We start from the raw sequence: 26,140 nt of genomic DNA on the forward strand, positions 1-26,140 counted from the left end.
AGAGTGCAAAATAGGGACAAAGATCAGGGGCTGGATTCTCCGTCGACGGGATCCTCTGCTTCACCGACTGCCCACTCACGCCCACGGATTTCCCGACGGCTTGGGGGTGCTCACTATGGGGGAAACCCCATTAGCTGGCTGCCGGGACGGAGAATCCCGCTGCCGGTGGGCGCGCCCGGCACCGGAAAATGGGTGCGGCTGGATGGGGAATCCCGCCCCAGATATTTGAGGGCGGCGCAGTAGTTAGCACTGAGGACCAGGGTTCAATCCCGGCCCCGGGTCACTGCCCGTGTGGAGTTTGCACATTCTCCCCGTGTCTGCGTGGGGTTCTCCCCCACAACCTAAAATATGAGCATGGTAGGTGGATTGGCCACGCTAAATTGTCCCTTAATCGGAAAAAAAGAATTTATATTTTCTTAGAAAGATCAGGTATTTGTCACGAGATCTGTGGACTGTTACAAATAGAGTGGCATATCCCAGGACCAATTGTGCATGTTTGTATACTTACCCTGTGCAGCACAATGTGCAGATTCTGGAGCGTTGGAGATGCCAGTTTTTCAGTGGCAATGTGTCTCTCATTTTAGCAATCGATCCCTCCCCATCATCACCCATGCAGTGGCAGGCACAGGACCACAGTGGTTAGCACAGTTGCTTCACAGCTCCAGGGTCCCAGGTTCAATTCCCGGCTTGGGTCACTGTCTGTGGGGAGTCTGTACGTCCTCCACGTGTCTGCGTGGGTTTCCTCCGGGTGCTCCGGTTTCCTCCCACAGTCCAAAGATGTGCAGGTTAGGTGGATTGGCCATGCTAAATTGCCCGTAGTGTCCAGAAAAGGTTAGCTGGGGTTACGGGTGGAGGTGTGGGGATAGGGTGGAGGTGTGGGCTTAAGTAGGGTGCTCCAGGGGGCAGCACGGTGGTGCAGTGGTTAGTGCTGCTACCTCACGGTGCCAAGATCCCAGGTTTGATCCTGGCTCTGGGTCACTGTCCGTGTGGAGTTTGCACATTCTCCCCGTGCTTGCGTGGGTTTCACCCCCACAACCCAAAGATGTGCAGGGTAGGTGGATTGGACACATTAAATTGCCCCTTAATTGGAAATGTTTTTTTTTACTTTAGAGTACCCAATTTTTTTTTTCCAATTAAGGGGCAATTTAACGTGGCCAATCCACTGATCCTGCACATCTTTGGGTTGTGGGGGTGAAACCCACGCAGGCACGGGGAGAATGTGCAAACTCCACACGGAGAGTGACCCAGGACCGGGATTCGAACCCAGGTCCTCAGCGCCGTAGGCAGCAATGCTAACCACTGCGCCACCGTGCTGCCCCTAATTGGAAAAAAATAATTGGATACTATAAATTTATTTTAAAAAATGTAGGGTGCTCTTTCCAAGGGCCGGTGAAGACTCAATGAGCTGAATGGCTTCCTTCTGCACTGTAAATTCTATGATTCTATGAATAGAAAGAAACACTTGCATTTATATAGCAACTGTCAGAACCTTAGGACATCCCAAAAGCGCTCTTAGAGCCAATGAGCTACTTTTAAGTGTACTCACTGTTGTAGCCAATGAGTGCTGATTAATGCACTTACCTGAATAATAAACTCAATTTATTAAGTTTCCCAGTTTCAAGTGGTCAAAATGAGATTATGTTAGTGATGAGATTCTGTTGGCAATTAGGATTGGTTGCTCAATGAGATTTCCTGTTTTCTTTTTAAATAAGTTGGTTGCTTCACATTTTGGATTTCCAACCACATGGCGGAATGGGAAAATTGCACTGTCACTCACAGATCCGTTATCCGTACTTGGTGAGGTTTATCTCCTTCGAAATTTCACAGATGCACGTGATGGGGACTGTACTTGTCCCCTGAAAGAACAAAATCATCATGGTATGCATTCATTTGATTTCTGCCTGGAGGTTCAAACTTACACCCAGATAGTGGGTAAACGGGCACCAGGAAGTGTCTAATAACTTCACTCAGGGGCAACATGTCCGAAATGAGAGAGGGGAAACCTCCACAAATAAACTCTGACGACACTGCCTTTTAAATTTTACTCGTAAATTGTTCTTACTTTCTCTACTTTATTTTTTTAGAATTTTAAGTCTTTTTCCCAATTAAGGGGCAATTTAGCATGGCCAATCCATCTACTCTGCACATCTTTGGGTTGTGGGGGTGAAACCCACACAAACACGGGGAGAATGTGCAAACTCCACACGGACAGTGACCCAGTACCGGATCGAACCTGGGACCTCGGCGCCATGAGGCAGCAGGGCTAACCACTGTGCCGCCGTGCTGCCCTCTACTTTCTCTACTAATTGGACAATGTTGTTTTTAAATATACACGGTAACAGCAAGAATTGGGAGACTGGAAAAGCTCACAATCTAGTGGCCAGAGCCAGCAACTATACCGTGACAAATGATGTCGCAAAATTAAATGCAAAATGTTGACATAGCAATTTACAGTGCAACATAAAAGCTTTACCAGAAATCATGACAAGAGAAAGTCAGGATTGTGGAAAGGAAATTCTTTGCAGGAAATTTTTCATGATTATTAGATATTTTTCCATTGTTTTCATTTTTGTTCATTGTTTTCCAGCTGTTTTGGACAATGAACGTCTTACGGCCGAGGAGATGGATGAACGGAGACGGCAGAACATTGCCTATGAATACCTCTGTCACCTGGAGGAAGCTAAACGGTGAGTTCCCTTTCAGGCCCCTTGTTCCCTTGCTGCTGTCTGACGAGGTGACGTGAGCTGTTGTTGTGGGCTGTGGACTCTCTGAAACTGCTGCAAAGTGCTGCTCCGCACTGTCCTGAAGGACAGATGCTTTTCAGGATAGGATCGGAAGCCACTCATATGAAACAAGAGCTTCCAGGAACAGGAAACATCCACTTGATCCAATTAACCTTCGCTTCATCCCCATCCCACTTCCCGCAATCCCTTTCTCACTCCAGAAACATCCCTACACTAAACATTGACACATAAGTGGGACCTATTGATTTAATTCTGGAAAAGAAAAGATTGAGAGGCCTGCAAATTGGGCTGAAACATTTGTTTGACAGGATAGACACAGAGAAGATGTTTCCAATTGTGGGGGGGGGGGGGGGGGGGGGGAGCAAAAGTAAAAATTATAAATGTAAAATAGTCACTAATAAACTCAATCGGCAATTCAGGAGGAACCTCTTTACCCAGAGAGGGGCGAGAATGTGGAACTTGCTACCTAAAAGGTGCGGTTGAGTAAATATTGTCGATATTGAAGGGGAAGCTTGGTAAGCATGTGACACAGAAGGAAATTGAAGGAGAGAGCGATACTGTTTGAACAGAGGTGGGAGGTGGATTGTGTGCAGTATAAACACTGGCATGAACCTGCTGTGCCAAATGACCTGTTTTCATACTTTACATTCAATATGAAAAGGTTACTGAGTTGTGAATAAGTTACAAGGGAAGGACGGCCAACCAAACTTCACAGATTGCTTTGTGGAGAGGGAAGGGAGTGAGGGATATGGAAGTGGGTTAGAGCTGAAAAAGATGTTTCAGGTCTTTTCGGCCTAAAATTTGTTTCTACCCCAAATGCTCTTTTTAATCTTAATCTCCAGAAGCTGAACTTGAATTTTTGCCTCTTTGGGACAATTTAGGCTGACAGCATTGAGTGAGCTCGTGGTCGGTGTATTATTTTCCCAAACACACACAAACAGAGACAATTGAAGGATATAACAGGATTTAATCTGGTGAATTTGATTTGCACCAATTTGCTGGCGGTTGTTCCGTATCACGGACGGGCAAAAAGATGGAAAGTAGAATTGCGATTCCCAGCAACGACATGAATAACAGATCTGAGGAACTGTGCAAGCTCCTGCAGAGTTTCTCTTTATTCCCCCCACAACCTTCTCCTCCCCCACCCCCTATGTCTCCTGAAGGTGTTGCTGTGCGGTACGGTCCTCATATAAATGCCCATTGTTCATTTCGGAGCCTAGAACCATGAGTGTCACTGAGCTATTCAACCGTGGGAGCGTGGCAATTCTGCCTTTTATTTGCATACATTTAGAGTACCCAATTCATTTTTCCAATTAAGGGGCAATTTAGCGTGGCCAATCCACCTACCCTGCACATCTTTGGGCTGTGGGGGCGAAACCCACGCAAACACGGGGAGAATGTGCAAACTCCTTGAACAAGTATTTTTCTTCTTGAACAAGTATTTTTCTTCTTGAACAAGTATTTTTCTTCTTGAACAAGTATTTTTCTTCTTGAACAAGTGTTTTCTCTTGAACAAGTATTTTTCTTCAGTATTTACAAACGAGAGGGGCCATATTGTTGGAGAGGACAGCGTGAAGCAGACTGATAAGCTTGAGGAGATACTTGTCAGGAAGGAAGATGTGTTGCGCGTTTTGAAAAACTTGAGGATAGACAAGTCCCCCGGGCCTGACGGGATATATCCAAGGATTCTATGGGAAGCAAGAAATGAAATTGCAGAGCCGTTGGCAATGATCTTTTCGTCCTCGCTGTCAACAGGGGTGGTACCAGAGGATTGGAGAGTGGCGAATGTCGTGCCCCTGTTCAAAAAAGGGAATAGGGATAACCCTGGGAATTACAGGCCAGTTAGTCTTACTTCGGTGGTAGGCAAAGTAATGGAAAGGGTACTGAGGGATAGGATTTCTGAGCATCTGGAAAGGCATTGCTTGATTAGGGATAGTCAGCACGGATTTGTGAGGGGTAGGTCTTGCCTTACAAGTCTTATTGACTTCTTTGAGGAGGTGATCAAGCATGTGGATGAAGGTAAAGCAGTGGATGTAGTGTACATGGATTTTAGTACGGCATTTGATAAGGTTCCCCATGGTAGGCTTATGCAGAAAGTAAGGAGGCATGGGATAGCGGGAAATTTGGCCAGTTGGATAACAAACTGGCTAACCGATAGAAGACAGAGTGGTGGTGGATGGCAAATATTCAGCCTGGAGCCCAGTTATCAGTGGCGTACCGCAGGGATCAGTTCTGGGTCCTCTGCTGTTTGTGATTTTCATTAACGACTTGGATGAGGGAGATGAAGGGTGGGTCAGTAAATTTGCAGATGATACGAAAATTGGTGGAGTTGTGGATAGTGAGGAGGGCTGTGGTCGGCTTCAAAGAGACATAGATAGAATGCAGAGCTAGGCTGAGAAGTGGCAGATGGAGTTTAACCCTGACAAGTGTGAGGTTGTCCATTTTGGAAGGACAAATATGAATGCGGAATACAGGATTAATGGTAGGGTTCTTGGCAATGTGGAGGAGCAGAGAGATCTTGGGGTCTATGTTCATAGATCTTTGAAAGTTGCCACTCAAGTGGATAGAGCTGTGAAGAAGGCCTATGGTGTGCTAGCGTTCATTAGCAGAGGGATTGAATTTAAGAGCCGTGAGGTGATGATGCAGCTGTACAAAACCTTGGTCAGGCCACATTTGGAGTACTGTGTGCAGTTCTGGTCACCTCATTTTAGGAAGGATGTGGAAGCTTTGGAAAAGGTGCAAAGGAGATTTACCAGGATGTTGCCTGGAATGGAGAGTAGGTCTTACGAGGAAAGGTTGAGGGTGCTAGGCCTTTTCTCATTAGAACGGAGAAGGATGAGGGGCGACTTGATAGAGGTTTATAAGATCATTAGGGGAATAGATAGAGTAGACAGTCAGAGACTTTTTCCCCGGGTGGAACACACCATTACAAGGGGACATAAATTTAAGATAAATGGTGGAAGATATAGAGGGGATGTCAAAGGTAGGTTCTTTACCCAGAGAGTCGTGGGGGCATGGAATGCACTGCCTGTGGAAGTAGTTGAGTCGGAAAAGTTAGGGACCTTCAAGCGGCTATTGGATAGGTACATGGATTAGGGTAGAATAATGGCGTGTAGGTTAACTTCTTAAGGGCAGCACGGTAGCATTGTGGATAGCACAATTGCTTCACAGCTCCAGGGTCCCAAGTTCGATTTCGACTTGGTTCGCTGTCTGTGTGGAGTCTGCACATCCTCCTCGTGACTGCGTGGGTTTCCTCCGGGTACTCCGGTTTCCTCCCACAGTCCAAAGATGTGCGGGTTAGGTGGATTGGCCATGCTAAATTGCCCGTAGTGTCCTAATAAAAGTAAGGTTAAGGGGGGGGTTGTTGGGTTACGGGTATAGGGTGGATACGTGGGTTTGAGTAGGGTGATCATGGCTCGGCACAACATTGAGGGCAGAAGGGCCTGTTCTGTGCTGTACTGTTCTATGAAGGGCCTGTTCTGTGCTGTATTTCTCTATCTCCTTAGTGTTGGGTGGGGTTACTGGGTTATGGGGATAGGGTGGAGGTGTTAACCTTGGGTAGGGTGCTCTTTCCAGGAGCCGGTGCAGACTCAATGGGCCGAATGGCCTCCTTCTGCTCTGTAAATTCTATGATCTATGATCCACACGGACAGTGATCCAGAGCCGGGATCGAACCTGGGCCCTCGGTAAGGCAGCAGTGCTAACCACTAGGCCACCGTGCCGCCCCGGCAATAATGCTTTAAACGAATAGGTGCAACTGTACGCAGATCTCTCCGCTCCCTGCCCAGTGTGCCTCAGATTGGGGACGGTGTCCTAATTGGCTGCTGTTTGTGTGTTGCACAGAAAGCAGTTTTTCAATCCTCACCCTGGCCTGCCCAGCACAGCTTTCGCTGTAGTTGGCAGGAGCCCAGTGACAAACAACTAACTATTGGTAAAATCGAGTCAGAATCCGCCAGGGATGATTTCAGCCGTCCTGTGTATCACCACGAGAGCAGCATGTGCAGGGGTCAAAGCTGCACCTGTCTATGGTGCGAGGCACAGATATTGGTGCAGTAACCCCCTCTCCACTCCACTCCAACACAAACCGCAGTGTATCCGGAATCAGAAACTGCCACTTCACGTTCTGGATGGGGCGCACTTGTTCCCCATCTCCAGCGGCACTAGTTTTTCCTGTTTTGTGTGCAGAGCTCTCATCTGCTGAAGCGTTTTAGCTCCCAGCCATCCCTCAAGCTCCGTAAACATCATCGCCTTTCACCAGCAGTTGATGCTTGCTGCAGTGCTTTGGGCCGGAAGTGCAAACGGATGTCTGTAACTGATTTAGAACAAGGAGAAACACTTTACAGAAACGTTGTCAGGCCACGCAATCCATTCCAAGATTAATGGTTAAGATTGTAATAGGTAGGGCAGCACGGTGGCCTAGTGGTTAGCACAGCTGCCTCACGGTGCCGAGGTCCCAGGTTCGATCCCGGCTCTGGGTCACTGTCCGTGTGGAGTTTGCACATTCTCCCCGTGTCTGCGTGGGTTTCGCCCCCACAACCCAAAAATGTGCAGGGTGGGTGGATTGGCCAGGCTAAATTGCCCCTTAATTGGAAAAAAATAATTGGCTAATCTAAATTTATAAAAAAAAAAGATTGTAATAGGTAAATGGATGATGTAATGTACGGACAGGGCAGCGAGGTGATTCGGACTGTTTGCTCACCCTGAGGATTAGAAACTAACATTGTTGCATTGGGCGAAATGGCCTCTTTCGTGTTCTAATTTCTGTTGTGACTGCCAGAATGTAGCAGGAAATGATTCAGTTTTTGCAGAGGATGCAGTGTCATACACTCCGACAGCGTAGGCTCTAATATAGCAGCCACAGCCCAGCTCCTCTGACTGACACGTATTTCTATAGCGCCTTTCTCAACCTCAAGAAGTTGCAAGTTCATTGAAATGTAGTCACCGTTGTAATTTTTAAAAAAAAATTTAGCGTACCCAATTATTTTTTTCTAATTAAGGGGCAATTTAGCATGGCCAATCCACCTACCCTGCACATCTTTGGGTTGTGGGGGCGAAACCCACGCAGACACGGGGAGAATGTGCAAACTCCACACGGACAGTGACCCAGCGCCGGGATTCGAACCCGGGTCCTCAGCGCCGTAGGCAGCAATGCTAACCACTGTGCCACCGTGCTGCCCCTAGTCACCATTGTAATGTAGGAAATGCCAATTTGTGCACAGCAAGACCCCACTAACAGCATTGTGACAATGTCCGGACCATCTATTCTCGGCGATCTTGGTTCCTCTTCTCCCAAATGGTACCATCTTTCACCTAAGAGGGTAGACTGGATCTGGGATTAATGGCTCATGCACAAGACGGCAAATCAGAAAGTGCAGCACTCCCTCAGTACTGCACCTGGGGTGTTGGTGTGGATTTTATGCTCAGTTTTCTGACTGATAGGGCGGCACAGTGGTGTAGTGGTTAGCACTGCTGCTTCACGGCGCCGAGGACCCAGGTTCAATCCCGGCCCCGGGTCACTGCCCGTGTGGAGTTTGCACATTCTCCCCGTATCTGTGTGGGTCTCATCCCTACGACCCAAAGATGTGCAGGGTCGGTGGATTGGCCACGCTAAATTGCCACTTAAATTGGGGGGAAAAATTTAAAACTCTGAGCCAAGGCACTGTGCCAATCCCCAGGCAATATCTGAGGAAGGCAGAGTTTCTTCATTTACTTCAGAGATACTGACCCTTGTCCGGGATAGAATTCCTTTCCCTGCTGTTTATGTTGCATTCCATGCCTGTACCAGACTGCGAGAGAGCAGCATTTCAGACATGACTGCCTTCATCAAGCAGGTGTGTTAATGAGCTGTTTAAACTCACCTGCAGCTAGTGCTTGTTTTGTTTTATAAATTTAGAGTACCCAATTATTTTATTTTTCCAATTAAGGGGTAATTTAGCGTGGCCAATCCACCTAGCCTGCACGTCTTTGGGTTGTGGGAGTGAGACCCACGCAGACATGGGGAGAATGTGCAAACTCCACACGGACTGTGAGCCAGAGCCGGGATCGAACCCGGCTCCTCGTCGCCGCAGTCCCAGTGCTAACCACTGCGCCACCGTGCCGCCCTGCTAGTTCTGGTTGTAACACAGATTTGACGACGAGTTCTTGCTTTGGATTTGAGCCGTTTCCATGGGAATTGATTTGCTTTGTGCTGAAGCTGACACCATGTGGGTTTGTCCTTAAACGCTTTGCCTCTAAACGATGCCTTTTGACAGGTTTCAGACACGGTCCGAAGCACCAAACATTTAACAAATAACTTTATTGCCCGCTGACCATTATTATGCAGCCAAAAAGATAACATGAAGAGCAATGACTTGAATAAGCAATTATGCTTTCGTTTCGTCATTCACAATATGAGGGTACTGCTGGTTAGGTGAGCATTTATTGCCCATCCCGAACAGTCCTCACAAAGCTGGTGGTGAGCTGCTGCCTGTAGTCCATGTGGTGTAGGTACACCCACTGTGCTGTTAGGGAGGAAGCTCCAGGATTTTGACCCAGCGACAGTGAAGGAACGACCGATATATTTCCCAGTCAGGGTGGTGAGCGATGTGGAGGGGAACCTCCAGGTGGTAGGGTTCCTGGATGTGCGCTGCCCTTGTCCTTCAGGATAGTAGAGGTCACAGTTTTGGTTCTGTTGGAGGTGCCTTGGTGAATCGCTGGAGTGTATCTTGTAGATGGTGCACACTCTGCTGTGGTCAGGTTTGCACGCGTGGTGAATATTTAAGTTGGTGGATTGGATGCCAATCAAGCGGGCTGCTTTGTACTAGATAGTGTTGAGCTCCTTGGCGTCACATTGTGTTCTGTCCCTCACTCAGCAGCCAGAGTCACTGAATAACAATCTGCAGCTGGAACCAATGTTAGTTGGACAGATTTCTAGTTGACAAGGGTGTCGGGTTCTTCTGTAGTGTCGTGGCTGTCACGTTCCCCAAGTCCCCGTGTTCGAAACCGAGCAGAAACATAGTTATGGGTCATGGAGGCAGACAGGAAAGTGGCATTCCAGTCATAACCAGATCCACAGCGGAGGAAGGTCGAGGGGCTGAATGGCCTACTCCCTGCTTCCACTTGTCATGTTATGTTCAATGTTGACATCCACCTCTCCAGACCAGCCGTGACTCCCTGACTACGACCCAGATCAGCTAATCCCACACAGCTCCAGGACTGAATCCAGCGTTTTCTGTGTGGGGAGTGGCGCCTGCATTGGTCAGTGTCGCTCTCCATTTCCCCAGTGAACTGCCGAGGGCAGACTCCTATCATTCAGTGTGGGGGACTGTACAACAACAACTTAGGTTTATATAGCCCCTTTAATACAGTAACAAATCCCAAGGTGCTTCAGAAGCTGATTAGTAGACAACTTGGATATTCAGCCACTGAAATATTTGGACAATTGACAAAACGTTTGGTCAAAGTGATAAGTCTTAAAGAGTACCTCAATAAAGGACAGAGAAGTTTAGGAGTTTGCAAGTCAGAGTTGTTACAGGCATATTTTAGAATACATTATATAATAATCTTTATTATTGTCACAAGTAGGCTGACATTAACACTGCAATGAAGTTACTGTGAAAATCCCCTAGTCGCCACTTTCCGGCGCCTGTTCGGGTACACGGAGGGAGAATTCAGAATGTCCAATTCACCTAACAAGCTCGTCTTTCAGGACTTGTGGGAGGAAACCGGAGCACCCGGAGGAAACCCACGCAGACACGGGGGAAAGTGTAGACTGCGGACAGGCAGTGACCCAAGCCGGGAATCGAACCCAGGTCCCTGGCGCTGTGAAGCAACAGTGCTAACCACTGTGCTACCGCGCTGCCCATAAAACGGTAGCAATGTGATTATGTTACAGCTCTAATAACCCTGAGGCCTGGACTAATGATCCAGAGGCAGGAGTTCAAATCCCACCACAGCAGCTAGCGAGCTTAAAATCAGTCAATAAAACAAATCTGGGAATAAAGAGCTCGTTTCAGTAATGGTAACGATGAAACTACCGGATTGACCTTGGGGAAAACCCAACTGGCTCACAAATGTAATTTAGGGAAGGAAATCTGCTGCCCTAACCCGGTCTGGCCTGAATGCGACTCCAGACCCGCAGTAATGTGGTTGATTGCCCTCTGAGATAACCTGGCAAAGCAGTCCGTTCAGGGCCAGTAGGTATGGGCAATAAACGCTAGCCTTCCTAATGACGCCCACTTCCCCATGCGTGAATTGAAAGAAAACCGCCCGTGTGTTTCACGTGTGGCCTGTGAGGCTGGGGCAGGGTGGGGCTCATGGCTGAACTTGGTTTCAGGTTCCTCATTCAGCCCTCCCCGTCATGTGTTCGCACTGGTTTCACAAGGTTAGAATCAGCAGAAATTCCAACCAACCCAATATGCTGATAAGTTAAAATAATTAAAACCAACCGATGGCTCAGTTACTAAGTCAAGCAGAAATCAGACCTCGGGTACACTAGCTGTAGATATGCTCGCTTTCTTAGACTGTGCTCCTTTTCCTTTTATATTTTGTTGAAATTAAATAGGATGTTCGTAAAAGAGACCATTCAGCCCGCCAGTCCATGCTGGTCCATGCTCCGCTTGACCCTCCTCCCATGTTTTCTCAGCTAAATCTACCATCGTAACCGTCCATTCTTTTCTCCCTCATTTGTCTAGTTCCCCCTTAAAATGTATCCATAATATCCACTCCATGTGGCAGCAAGTTCTACATGTTTCACCACTCTCTGGGCAAAGAGTTCCTTCTGAATTCCCTGTTTAATTTCTTGGCGACTATCTTAAACCGATCGCCTCTGGTTATGTTGTGTTTATAAATTGAAGTCCTCACTCCATCTCTCCATTTTACACTTTCACTGTCCCCCTCTCCCTTGCTGTCACATTTTCCTTCACTGCCCTGCCTTCATTGATGTGGAGATGCCGGCGTTGGACTGGGGTGAGCACAGTAAGAAGTCTTCCAACACCAGGTTAAAGTCCAACAGGTTTGTTTCAAACACTAGCTTTCGGAGCACTGCTCCTTCCTCATTCACCTGGGGATTCACCTGAGGATTCACCTGAGGAAGGAGCAGCGCTCCGAAAGCTAGTGTTTGAAACAAACATGTTGGGCTTTAACCTGGTGTTGTAAGACTTCTTACTGCCTTCATTGTGAATTAATCTTGGTTCTACCTTATCGCACTCACACAGTTTAAGTCCCCGTCTTCCGCTTGTTCATTCACCCCCCTTCCCCGCCCATTAATACCCCACATCAGCACTCTTTCCCCCCCTCACACCCCAACCCCACCCCGACAAAACCCTTTGTGCTGCTGTTGGATTGAGCAGCACCTGGAGATATTCCACCAGCGCTGGCTTTGAACGTTAGATCTGTGTCCATAACAATTCACTGCAGCAGCTGTTCGTCCACACCCCTCGACCTCAAATCAAACTAGTTTCTCATCCCCTTTCTGCCCCTAGGAATAGCAGTTGGGTGGTGTCACCCACGAAGCGAATCTTTGACCATTAGTGAGCCATGTCGCCCAGACTCCTCAGTGCAAAACAACTTCCCTCTTTGTTTCCTATACCGGAATACTCTGCAGCCTTTTTTAAACCCATTTATAGAAAAAACTTTAATGATTCCTTTTCATTGCCAGCTGTCGCTCAGTAGGTAACACTCTCGCCGTAAATCTGAAGGTCATCGATTCACTGTCAGAGGGTCAGTACTGAGAGAGTGCCGCACTGTCAGAGGGTCAGTACTGAGGGAGTGCCGCACTGTCAGAGGGTCAGTACTGAGGGAGTGCCGCACTGTCAGAGGGTCAGTACTGAGGGAGTGCCGCACTGTCAGAGGGTCAGTACTGAGGGAGTGCCGCACTGTCAGAGGGTCAGTACTGAGGGAGCGCCGCACTGTCAGAGGGTCAGTACTGAGGGAGTGCTGCACTATCAGAGGGTCAGTACTGAGGGAGTGCCGCACTGTCAGAGGGTCAGTACTGAGGGAGTGCTGCTCTGTCAGAGGGTCAGTACTGAGGGAGTGCTGCACTATCAGAGGGTCAGTACTGAGGGAGTGCTGCACTGTCAGAGGGTCAGTACTGAGGGAGTGCTGCACTGTCAGAGGGTCAGTACTGAGGGAGTGCCGCACTGTCAGAGGGTCAGTACTGAGGGAGTGCTGCACTGTCAGAGGGTCAGTACTGAGAGAGTGCCGCACTGTCAGAGGGTCAGTACTGAGGGAGTGCCGCACTGTCAGAGGGTCAGTACTGAGGGAGTGCTGCACTGTCAGAGGGTCAGTACTGAGGGAGCGCCGCACTGTCAGAGGGTCAGTACTGAGGGAGTGCTGCACTATCAGAGGGTCAGTACTGAGGGAGTGCCGCACTGTCAGAGGGTCAGTACTGAGGGAGTGCTGCTCTGTCAGAGGGTCAGTACTGAGGGAGTGCCACACTGTCAGAGGGTCAGTACTGAGGGAGTGCCGCACTGTCAGAGGGTCAGTACTGAGGGAGTGCCGCACTGTCAGAGGGTCAGTACTGAGGGAGTGCTGCACTGTCAGAGGGTCAGTACTGAGGGAGTGCTGCACTGTCAGAGGGTCAGTACTGAGGGAGTGCTGCACTGTCAGAGGGTCAGTACTGAGGGAGTGTCGCACTGTCAGAGGGTCAGTACTGAGGGAGGGCTGCACTGTCAGAGGGTCCGTGCTGAGGGAGTGTCGCACTGTCAGAGGGTCAGTACTGAGGGAGTGCCGCACTGTCAGAGGGTGAGTACTGAGGGAGTGCTGCACTGTCAGAGGGTTAGTACTGAGAGAGTGCCGCACTGTCAGAGGGTCAGTACTGAGGGAGTGTCGCACTGTCAGAGGGTCAGTACTGAGGGAGGGCTGCACTGTCAGAGGGTCAGTACTGAGGGAGTGCCGCACTGTCAGAGGGTCAGTACTGAGGGAGTGCCGCACTGTCAGAGGGTCCGTGCTGAGGGAGGGCTGCACTGTCAGAGGGTCCGTGCTGAGGGAGTGCTGCACTGTCAGAGGGTCCGTGCTGAGGGAGCGCTGCACTGTCAGAGGGTCAGTACTGAGGGAGTGCTGCACTGTCAGAGGGTCAGTACTGAGGGAGTGTCGCACTGTCAGAGGGTCAGTACTGAGGGAGGGTTGCACTGTCAGAGGGTCCGTGCTGAGGGAGTGCCGCACTGTCAGAGGGTCAGTATGAGGGAGTGCCGCACTGTCAGAGGGTCAGTACTGAGGGAGTGCCGCACTGTCAGAGGGTCAGTACTGAGGGAGTACCGCACTGTCAGAGGGTCAGTACTGAGGGAGTGCTGCACTGTCAGAGGGTCAGTACTGAGGGAGTGCTGCACTGTCAGAGGGTCAGTACTTTAAAAAAAATAAATTTAGAGTACCCAATTCATTTTTTCCAATTAAGGGGCAATTTAGAGTGGCCAATCCACCTACCCTGCACATCTTTGGGTTGTGGGGGTGAGACCCACGCAAACACGGGGAGAATGTGCAAACTCCACACGGACAGTGACCCAGAGCCGGGATCGAACCTGGGACCTCGGTGTCGTGAGGCAGCAATGCTAACCACTGTGCCACCGCGGCACGGTAGCAGAGCGGTTAGCACTATTGCTTCACAGCACCATGGTCCCTGGTTCAATTCCCGGCTTGGGTCACTGTCTGTGCGGAGTCTGCACATTCCCCCCGTGTCTGCGTGGGTTTCCTCCGGGTGCTCCGGTTTCCTCCCACAAGTCCCGAAAGACGTGCTGTTAGGTGAATTGGACATTCTGAATTCTCCCTCAGTGTACCCGAACAGGCGCTGGAATGTGGCGATGAGGGGATTTTCACAGTAACTTCATTGCAGTGTTAATGTAAGCCTGCTTGTGACAATAATAAAGATTATTATTATAAATGATTACACAAGCATCGTATTGAAAGATCTTTCTGTGCACATATTGATTTCTGCGTTTCCGACATTACAACATTAAAAATAGCATCTCCGCTCCAGTTTGACGTGTCCAGTGAAGGTTACCTGGCATGTAGCCAGCTTGAACTCCACCTGATCCAAGCTGCAAATGGCCCTGTTCCTTCTCTTCCCGCTGTTCCATCTGAATGATTAGGTGTTATTGTCTTATCTGAGTGCGATAATGAGAAGGCGTGTTTGATCACTGCTCCATGCTGCTCCAGTCTGAGAGATTGGATGTGACTGAGAGTCGATCAGGGTGTCTGTGCGTACAGAGCTGTGGATCATTCGGGATTGCTGTTGCCTATCACTGAGTAGAAGCCAGTCCCGGGAGTGTGCTCAGGATTCCCCACACAGCCAAATCGTTTGCAGATTGTTTGCTCCCTGGAGCCTGTTTGAGATTTATCTCCAATTTATTGTCGCCCATTGTGAGTGAGAGGGTCATGGGGCCCGGCACATTCCTCCGAGTTCCATGTGAGCAATAAACAGAGATCGCACAGAATAATTTCTGCAGATGTTCTGAGACAGGAAACGCATTGGAATCTTCTCAAGGTCTTTGAGTAAACTGCAGCCAGATCCTGAAATACCGTCAGAGGTTTGAGTTCATTGTGCAAGGCAGTCTCACCCACACTGTCATCTCTTTCCACTGGCTACTGCTATGTTATGGAGGATTGAGAGACAAGAGCCTGAGGCTGCTCCCCCTGGGCTGGATGGTTTCTGCGACCTCACCTTGGAACAGTATTCTGTTCTTGGACAGAGAACCCTATGTTGTCTCTTGATTTACCTTTAATGCACTCCCCAAGCTGAACCTCCCTCCCGTCCCCCATCAGCACCCCCACCTCTTCTACCTCAGCAACCTTGTTGCTGCCTTACTCCATCTCCCTTGATCCTTCACAATCAGAGCTCTGATGGGCATGTTTGTGTTCCTGTGGTCAAAGTCTCTGTCCGGTTGTGGTGAATGTATAGTACTAGTAATTCACCAGTGTATTAGTATCATGTTCTGCCATTGTGTTACAGCTATGTTATGTTGTTGACCTTGTGGGCTCCACCTATGGGCCATTGTGTGGCTTCACCCACAGGGGGATATGTTGGGGCATGTACGGGCTCCGCCCATGGCTCCTCCCCTTTAAAGGAAGTATAAAGAGCTGTTGACCTGTAGGCGGTCCACAGTATTGTACCAGTCGCAGGCAGGCACTGTTCTAAGCTGATTAAAACCTCGGTTTGCTTCTACTCCTGTCTTTGAGTGAATTGGTGGTCGCATCACCGGTATCATTGGGTTCCACATTCTGGGAGTTAGTGGCCAAAGATTCACCGAAAAGCAACTTTAATTTGCATCGAGGGCAGCACAGAGGGGCTCAATTCGGATTCAGCCCCATCAGCGGATTTGTGAAATAAGCGAAACCAAATGGACTCTCTGACCTGCCACAGTCTCCCCACAGAATACAACTTCAACTTGATTCTCCTGCTCTGGTGAATCGTGACCACTCACAAATGGGGAGGGGGTGGCGGTGTGATATTATCACTTGACCAGTAAACCAGAGACCCTGGGTAATACCCTCGACAATCCGGGTTCAAACCAGAGACCCTGGGTAATACCCTCGACAATCCGGGTTCAAACCAGAGACCCTGGGTAATACCCTCGACGACCCGGGTTCAAACCAGAGACCCTGGGTAATACTCTCGACGACCCGGGTTCAAATCCCACCAGGGCAGATGGTGAAATTTAAACTCAATTTGTAAAAAGAACACCTGGAATTAAAAGTCTTAATCATTGGGCAGCACGGCGGCACAGTGGTTAGCACTGCTGCCTCACAGCTACCGAGGACCTGGGTTTGATCCCGGCCCCGGGTCACTGTCCGTGTGGAGTTTGCACATTCTCCCCATTTCTGCATGGGTCTCACCCCCACAACCCAAAGATGTGCAGGGCAGACGAGTTGGACACGCTAAATTGCCCCTTCATTGGAAAAATTAATTTTTGAAAAGGTTTGTGTCAATCTTCAGATGCTTCATTAATGAATGACCTTCCTTCCATCATGAGGTCAGAAGTGGAGGTGTTCACTGATGACTGCACAATGTTCAGCACCATTCGTGACTCCTCAGACACTGAAGCAGTCCATGTCCAAATGCAGCAAGACCTGGACAATATCCAGGCTTGGGGCTGACAAGTGGCAAGTTACATTCACGGCACACAAGTGCCAGGCAATGGCCATCTCCTACAAGAGAGGATCTAACCATCGGCCCACAACATTCAACGGCATTACCATCACTGAATCCCCCACAATCAACATCCTGGGGGTTGCCATTGACCAGAAACTGAATTGGAGTAGCCACATTAATACTGTGACTACCAGAGCAGAGCTAGGAATCCTGTGGCGAGCAACTCAGCCCCTTATTCCCCAAAGCCTGTCCACCACCTACACGGCACAAGTCAGGGGTGTAATGGAATACTCCCCACTTGCCTGAATGAGAGCAGCTCCAACAACACTCGAAGCTCAACACCATCCAGGGTAAAGCAGCCCCGCTTGATTGGCACCCGATCCATACTCAATCCCTCCATCAACAATGTACAGTAGTAACCGTGTGTCCCATCCCCACGATACGCTGCAGAAACTCATGAAGTTTCTCTAGACAGCGCCTTCAAACCCAAAGACCTCTACCATCGAGAAGAATCAAGGCAACAGGAATCTGGGAACCCCACCACCTGGACGTTCCCATCCAAGCCACTCCTGACTTGGAAATGTATCGGCCATTCCTCCACTGTCGCCTGGTCAAAATCCTGGGACTCCCTCCCTAATAGCACTGAGTGTACCTGCACTTCAGGTACTACAGTGGGTCAAGAAGGCATCTCACTACCACCATCTCCAGGGCAACTAGGGCTGGGCAGTAACAGCTGATCTGGCCAACAGCATTCACATCTCATAATTAACTTTTTAAGTGTTAAAATCTGGGGAGGACCCCTCTTGCCACCTCCCTGTCCCTGTCCGTTACTATATACCTGGCACACTGAATGGTGGTTCCATTCAACATAATAAACTCAATTTCTCGTACAGAGATTTCTATTTCAGTTTCAGAACATAGTATGAGAGCCTTTTTTTTGGTGAAGAACCATTTATTGGAGCAGTTCCATTCTGCTCAATAACCTTGCTTTACACTGAGTTTTCCTGCAACTGGCCCAGGCTGGGTCCCACTGTCCACAGTGTTCCTAATGTCATCCAATTGATTGATTTTCCCCATTCTCTCTCTCTCTCTCTCTCTCTCTCTCTCTTGCGCACTCCCTCTCCATCTCTCCCCCTGTCTGTGTGTGTGTGTGTCTCTCTCTCTCTCTCTCTCTCTCACTCCCTGTTCCGCTCCCTCACCTTGCTGGTCCCCATGGTAAAACAAGATGGTTCGATCTGTGGAAAGACCAGAACTGCAGAAAGTTGGGAGACGGCGGTTTGTGAAAGTGGAATTTTGTTAAGGGCAACAAAGAGCCCACACCAAGTTTGGTTCAAAGGAAAGATCACTTTATTTAACAAGGAACTATTATTTTTTTAAAAATTTAGATTACCCAATTATTTTTTCCAATTAAGGGGCAATTTAGCGTGGCCAATCCACCTACTCTGCACATTTTTGGGTTGTGGGGGCGAAACCCACGCAGACACGGGGAGAATGTGCAAACTCCACACGGACAGTGACCCAGGGCCGGGATCGAACCTGGGACCTCAGCGCCGTGAGGCGGTTATGCTAACCACTAGGCCACCCTGCTGCCCAACAAGGAACTGTTATGTGCAGCTCCAGCAGATCCCTACTGGGTCCTCTCTCATCGGTGCCTTACTGGCCGATTCTAATTAGACAAAGCCAAGTATTGTTAAGGGTCCCCCAGCCCCTTATCGGGGGGGGAGCTTGTACTCTGCAAGATCCATGGGGTCATTAATCAACCCTACCCCATTAGACCAGTGCGGGCTATAACATGGAAGATTGAGAGACCCTCGTTCTCAGTGCAAGGTTAGAAGGAAATGGTTGCTTATTTAGAAAAAGCACATTGGGCACTCCTAAAAGTGAGCACAGTCAGTTTATGGAGAAGGGAAATTAGTTTTCTCAAACAGATTCTGAAATGTTACACGTGCTGGGAGCTTACTGGAGTCTGTTGGGATATGAAGAGAGGGTAGGCCCAACTATAAGCCTGGAGAAATCCCAACAGCCCATCAGCTCAATGAGCGTCTACTGAAAGATTTTATTGTCTTTAATTTTAAAATTCTAAATGAATTTGGAATTCTCATTCTTCTTGTCAGACTCTTCCATGAACCCACCCCCGGTATCTTGGTAACCTCCTCCAGCCCTAGAATCCTCCATCTCTACATTCCTGCAATCCAATTGAAATGAAATGAAATGAAAATCGCTTATTGTCACAAGTAGGCTTCAAATGAAGTTACTGTGAAAAGCCCCTAGTCGCCACATTCTGGCGCCTGTTCGGGGAGGCTGGTACGGGAATTGAACCGTGCTGCTGGCCTGCCTTGGTCTGCTTTCAAAGCCAGCGATTTAGCCCAGTGTGCTAAACCAGCCCATGGTTGTCTTGCCCATCCCTGATTTTAATCTCTCCACCGCTGGTGGCTGTACCTTCGGATTCCTGAAGCTCTGGAATTTCTTCCCTAACCCTCTCCGCCTCCCTCCTTTGAGACGCTCCTTAAAACCGACCCACCCACAATCTTTACTTGTCCTGACACCTGAGGCAGTTAGTGTCAAATTGTCTTTGATCATCACTCCTGTGAAGCACCTCGCGCTGTCCTCCTGTGCTAACTGTGCTATATAAATGCAAATTGTTGTCTGTCGCAAAGCATTTTGAGATGTTGGTGTCTGGTTTTTACAGCTTTCCTGGTGGTTTACTAAACACTTGGACTGTTGGTGGATCCTGGGCAGCTGAGGAACCTCCCTATTGCTGACTACAAGTAGCAAGGGAACTGTGTTGGGGAATAATTGGATGGGTGCCATCCACCTAACCCGCACATCTTTGGACTGTGGGAGGAAACCGGAGCACCCGGAGGAAACCCACGCAGACACGGGGAGAACGTGCAGACTCCGCACAGTTACCCGAGGTTAGAATTGAACCCGGGTCCCTAGAGCTGTGAGGCAGCAGCGCTAACCACTGTGCCACCGTGCCGTCGTGTTTTTGGATCTGTTGGTTATTATGCCCAAGATGGTGAGGATGGTTCTTGAACCAGTGCAAACAAAACGACTGGGGGCGACTGAGTTTGCTGGGTCATTTTGGACGGCACTTAATAGTCCAGCACATTACTGTGCATCTGGATGTAGGCTGGACCAGATAAGACTGGCAGATTTCCTTCTCTGAAAAGCACTTGTGAAGCAGTTGGGTTTTTTCAGCTATCTGTCACTAATACTGGGAGGAGCTTTCTTTCTTCAGATTTCATTCAACTGAATTCGAATTGCCCAGCTGCTGTGAGGGATTTGAACTCTCATTCTGGACACCAGTCTGCTGACACAGCAACTGTGCTACTCTATTCTGTACAACATACAGCTAAATTGTAAAGCAAACTTCTACTGATAAACAGATCAATAACTGGGTAATTTTTTGGTTGAGGGGTAGATGTTGGAGCATAACAACAGGAGGAGGCTATTGAGGTGTCTCAAGCCGGATCTGGTTTTTTAAATTCTATCATACCTGCTTTGTAAACTCCATTTACCCATTTTGGTTCTGTAACCCTCAATACTCTTAGCCATAAAAATACAATCCCCACTTTTTTTCTTTTCTAATAAATTTAGAGAACCCAATTCATTTTTTTCCAATTAAGGGGCAATTTAGTGTGGCCAATCCACCAGCCCTGCACATCTTTGGGTTGTGGGGGCGAAACCCACGCAAACACGGGGAGAATGTGCAAACTCTACACGGACAGTGACCCAGAGCCGGGATCGAACCTGGAACCTCGGCACCGTGAGGCTGCAATGCTAACCACTGCGCCACCATGCTGCCCCCCACAATGCCCACTTTGAGGCTTTGGATTGACAACCTGCCTCTACAACAGCTTTTTGGGGAGAGCGTTTGAGGACACCCAGGAAAGCACCCCAGCTCTTCTTTCAAACGGTGGCTGTTGGGCTCTTTAAACGCACAAGGCAGACATGGCCTCACTGTAATGTCTCATCAGAAAAGCGGCCCCACAGCACTACCCGTCCAAGGGTGCGCCTCTCCCTTGATGCTGTCCCTCTGACAGCGCGCCTCCCCCTTGATGCTGACCCTCTGACAGTGCAGCGCTACCTTGGTGCTGCCTCTCTGACAATGCAGCACTCCATTGGCTCTGTTCCTCTGACAGTGCGGCACTCCCTCAATGCTGTCTCTCTGGCAGTGCAGCACTCCCTCAGTACTGACCCTCTGACAGTGCACCACTCCCTCAGTACTGACCCTCTGACAGTGCGGCATTCCTCCACTGGGAATGTCAATCTAGAAAAGGCTGCAATTTAATAAACATTGAACCCTGCAGTCTTGCCCTTTCACATTAAACACTCAAATACCAAAGTCCTGGAATGAGGGAATGACCTGATGGAGGAGGGTTTAATTTCAAAGACTCCCATGCCTTATTTATTAGATTGTTCCGGAATGACAAATTCGATATTGTTTTCCGGTGTCTGAAATCGTTGACCCTGTGCCTATTCAAACAGGTCTGCACAGTCAGTCACTTCCGATGGCTGTCTTTAATCTGCACCATCTAACGTGACACGAGTTGAATCTCCTCAGGAAACTCTGAGCTTCCTTTTGAAGCAGTTAAAAATTCCTGGAAAACACTTCCAGCTCGTCTCGAGCAGCTGAAATCGTCACACTGATGCGTCCCTTGAGTATTCTTTAGCTTCCTAACTTGTATGATAGCATACTACCAAGATGGTTTTGTACTCAATGTGTGCAACCAGTACCCGAGCGAGAGTTGACAGCATGAAGTGAGGGAGGGAATCCAGAACAAGTTTTAAAATTACAGCTGGACCATTCGGGACGGAAATCAGGAGGGTACGACTTATCCAATTCTTTCTCCTGACGGGCTCTGGGCTCTGAGGATCAACTGGAGTTCCCAAGATTGAGAGTCCTGATTTTTTTTGGAGGTAAATGTATGAAAGGGTATGAATCCAAGGTGGGTTAAAGGAGTTAAGGTGCGGATTGGCCGCGATCTAACTGAATGTTAGAACAGGCTACATGGCCTCATCCTGATGTGGTGGCTTTGCTGGTGTGAGCTGATGTGGTATTCCTCAGGACAAGAGCAGGACCAAGACCAGCTCCCGATCCCTAGTCAGTAGCTCTTCCTGGGAAACCACAGGATGGGTACAATATCAGGTGCGACCTTTGTGGCTTGCCAACTCATTCTCCAGTTACACCCAACACAGCAATAGAGTTCTCCGTGACAATAGACACAGACATAGCACGTAGAAGCAGGAGGAGGCCATTCAGCCCTTCTAGCCTGTTCCACCATTCATTATGATCATGGCTGATCATCAAGTTCAATACCCTGATCCTGCCAATGTTGTGCCGAGCCATGATCACCCTACTCAAACCCACGTATCCACCCTATACCCGTAACCCAACAACCCCCCCCTTAACCTTACTTTTATTAGGACACTACGGGCAATTTAGCATGGCCAATCCACCTAACCCGCACATCTTTGGACTGTGGGAGGAAACCGGAGCACCCGGAGGAAACCCACGCACACAGGGGGAGGACGTGCAGACTCCACACAGACAGTGACCCAGCCGGGAATCGAACCTGGGACCCTGGAGCTGTGAAGCATTTATGCTAACCACCATGCTACCCTGCTGCCCCTTCTTGAATTACACAATGTTTTGGCCTCAACTACTTTCTGTGGGAGTGAATGCCACAGATTCACCGCTCTCTGGGTGAAGAAATGTCTCCTCACCTCAGTCCTGAAAGGCTTGTCCCTTATCCTCAAACTATAACCCCCTAATTGCGGACTCCCCCACCATCGGGAACATTCTGAATCCACCCTGTCTCATCCTGTTCCGGGGGGGGGGGGGATGTGATGTTAAAAGGGACCTCAACTCTTCCCCTGCATCTACCCCACTCCTGATGCAGTGACTGTTACTGAGGTACAGATTACTCAGACATTTAACATCCTCCAGTGGCGAGGGTGGGGGAGGTGACATTGGTGAGCTATTCAGCTGTGTAGGACCTCACAATCATGCTCACTCTTGATCACAGTTCTCACTGAATAGCAGTCGGAAAAACAAAGCCATGCTGTTTTTGTCGTGCTTCCCCTTGCAGACCAGGCCGCCTAGAGTGGGAGTGGAACCTGGAATATTTTGGGTCTGTGCAGACCAGTGAACATTCATCCACTGGCTGTGCAGGTGGCTCCTCTACATATCATACAACAACTCAATACATTTATATAGCACCTTTTAACAGGATACAAGGTCCCAAGGTGCCTCATCATCAACTCAATCTTTACCAGGGCCATGTATGGAGGCGATGATGACCAATCGGGTAGGTTTAAGGAGTGTCTGAAAGGAGCAGAGAAAGGCATGGAAAGTGTCAAGGAGAGAATTCCACAGCTTGGGGCCCAGGCAGCTGAAGGCAGGGCCGCCCGTCAATGGAGCGATGGAAATCAGGGAAAGGGAAGAGGCTGGAATCGAGGTGCACAGTGATCTCTGCAAAATGTAGGACTGGATGAGGTGGCAGCAACAGCGAGGAAGGGGGGAGGCCATGAAAACATTTGAAAAAAGGATGAGAATTTTCAAATTATTTCAAATAATAAGGTCCCAGGGAAGTCCACACCGGGTACAATGAAGAATTTGGGGTTATTCACACCGATATATACATTACCTGGTCGATCCCTGCCAGGTTCCTACTCTGCTCGGAGCCTCAGTGGCCGACCTTTTATACAATGGTTAATAAAGTTCCCCCGCCCCACAGCAGGGGAGCTCGGCCTCCGCTAGGGCCACACAGAAGATGATCATTCCCTCCCCAAAGCCCCATGCGGGGTATCACAGCGGTCTTGCCAGATCCGGAGCCAGTCGAGATCAACGAACACCCGGTGACCCAACGGTGGATGGGGTTTGGTACAAGTGACAAAGTTTTGGATGGACTACAGTTTTTGGAGGATGGGCGACCAGTCGGGGAACATTGGGATAGTTCTGTCAGGTGGGGACAGATGTTTCAACAACAGGTGAGGTGCCCTGGGGCAATTAAGGTGGCCTTTTAAGAGGAGTCAGTGTTGGTCTGTGGGTGCCCGTCTTTCTGTCTTCTGTGCCCGTTCCACGCTCTTTCTCTGTCTCTACATCTTTTCTGTATCTCTCCCTGGCTCTCTCCCACTCTCTCAGACTCTCCCTCTCTGTCTCTCTCTCTCTGTCTCTCTCTCTGTCTCTCTCTCTGTCTCTCTCCCACTCTCCCTCTCTCTGGCTCTCTCCCTCTCCCTCCTTTCCTCCCACCCCCCCCCCCCCCCCCCCCCCCCCTCCCCACCTTCTCCCTCCCTCCCTCTCTGGCTCTCCCTCTCTCTCTCTCTCTAGCTCTCTCCCTCTCTCTCTCCCTCTCTGGCTCTCTCTCCCTGGCTCCCTCTCTCTCGATCTGTCTGTCTCTCTCTCTCCCTCTCTCTGTCTCTCTCTCTGGCTCTTTCCCTCCTTCCCTCTCCCCCCCCCTCCCTCTCTGGCTCTCCCTCTCTCTCTCTAGCTCGCTCCCTCTCTCTCTCCCTCTCTTTCTCTCTCTCTCTCTCCCTCTCTCGCTCCCTCTCTCTCTCTCTCCCTCTCTCTCTGTCCCTCCCTCCCTCTCTCTCTGTCCCTCCCTCCCTCTCTCTGGCTCTCCCTCTCTCCCTATCTGGCTCTTCCTCTATCTCTGGCTCTCTCCCTCTCTCTCTCTCACTGGCTCTCTCTCTTTCTCTCTCCCTCCCTCCCTCTGGCCTCGCTCTAGCTCTCCCTCGCTCTCTGGCTCTCTCTCTCTTGCTCTCCCTTGCTCTCTGGCTCTCTCTCTCCCTCACTCTCTCTCTCTCTCTCCCTCCCTCTGGCTCTCTCTCTCCCTCCCTCTGGCTCTCTCTCTCGTGTTCTCCCTTGCTCTCTCTCTCTCCCTCTCTCTCTCTCTCCCCCTTTCTCTCCCTCCCCCTCTCTCTGGCTCTCTCCCTCCCTCTGGCTCTCCCTCTCTCTTTCTGGCTCTCCCTCTCCCTCCCTCCCTCTGGCCTCGCTCTAGCTCTCCCTCTTCCTCCCCCCCCCTGGCTCTCTCTCTCTGGCTTGGTGGCTCTCTCTCTCTCTCCCTCCCTCTGGCTCTCTCTGGCTTGGTGGCTCTCTCTCTCTCTCTCTCTCCCTCCCTCTGGCTCTCTCTGGCTTGGTGGCTCTCTCTCTCTCGCTCAGTTCTGGGGGTGGTGAGGATGAACAAGTTTTCATGACGGACAACTATCAAACACTCACAGGCTTGCCTAAAAATAGATGTTGAGTTGTGCAGTCCACGCATGGATTTGATTGGTACGAAATGATGTCAACACTTACAGTTGATGGAATGTGTGAATCAGCCAACCATTGGAAAGGTTTCCTTGTCCGACTGCTTCTTAATATACCCGTGAAGAGTGACATCCTTCCAGTTTGTAAATGCACCCTGACCAATTCCGCATTTCAGAGCTGTTTCAGTATAGCAGGAGGCCATTCAGCCCCTCGTGTCTCCACCGGCTGTCCAAATTAGCAGTCCATTGACTGCCATTCTACGCCTCCTCCCCATAATCCTTTCCGTCTAGCAGTCTCATTCCCTTTTAAACTCTTCAATTGAACCTACCTCCAGCACTCTCCGACCGTACTTCCCAGGCCAGAACCACTAGCTGCGTGAAAACGTTTGGCCAATCCACCTAACCTGCACATCTTTGGACTGTGGGAAGAAACCGGAGCACCCGGGAGGAAACCCACGCAGACACGGGGAGAACGTGCAGACTCCGCACAGACAGTGACCCAAGCCGGGAATCGAACCCGGGACCCTGGAGCTGTGAAGCAACCGTGCTTAATTATTTTAAATCTGTTTCTCTCTGTCCACACCCCTCATGATTTTGAAATCCTCCATTGAACCTTGTGTTATCCAAGGAAAACGAATTTCTCCAGTTTATCTATATAATTGAAGTTGCTCATCCCGGATATCATTCTTGTGAATCTTTTATTCTCGCCAGTGTGCTCAAAGACGTTTATATAGCACTATTAATATCGTAAAACGGTGCAAGGCACTTAATTCACAGGAGCCTTATTCAACAAAAATTGACTCCCAGGTTGCACAAGATGTCGGGGTTGACGGCCTGGTCAATGAGGCAGGTTTGAAGGCATTGGTTGAAATGATGGAGGAGAGGTTTTAATCATAGAATTTACAGTGCAGAAGGAGGCCATTCGGCCCATCGAGTCTGCACCGGCTCTTGAAAAGAGCACCCTACCCAAGGTCAACACCTCCACCCTATCCCCATAACCCAGTAACCCCACCCAACACTAAGGGCAATTTTGGATACTAAGGGCAATTTATCATGGCCAATCCACCTAACCTGCACATCT

The 26,140-nt window shown here is 49.4% G+C and overlaps 1 protein-coding gene across 1 annotated transcript in view; it reads left to right on the forward strand.

Moving 5' to 3' along the window:
* LOC119956713 (ras GTPase-activating-like protein IQGAP1) overlaps positions 1-26,140 on the forward strand; it is a 117,615-nt gene that overhangs the window by 5,189 nt on the left and 86,286 nt on the right. The window contains exon 2 of the mRNA XM_038784050.1: positions 2,588-2,687. Within this exon, the coding sequence (XP_038639978.1) occupies positions 2,588-2,687 (100 nt within the window). The remainder of the gene's footprint in view (positions 1-2,587; positions 2,688-26,140) is intronic.

This window comes from Scyliorhinus canicula, chromosome 24 (genome assembly GCF_902713615.1).
Source record: "Scyliorhinus canicula chromosome 24, sScyCan1.1, whole genome shotgun sequence".
NCBI lineage: Eukaryota > Metazoa > Chordata > Chondrichthyes > Carcharhiniformes > Scyliorhinidae > Scyliorhinus > Scyliorhinus canicula.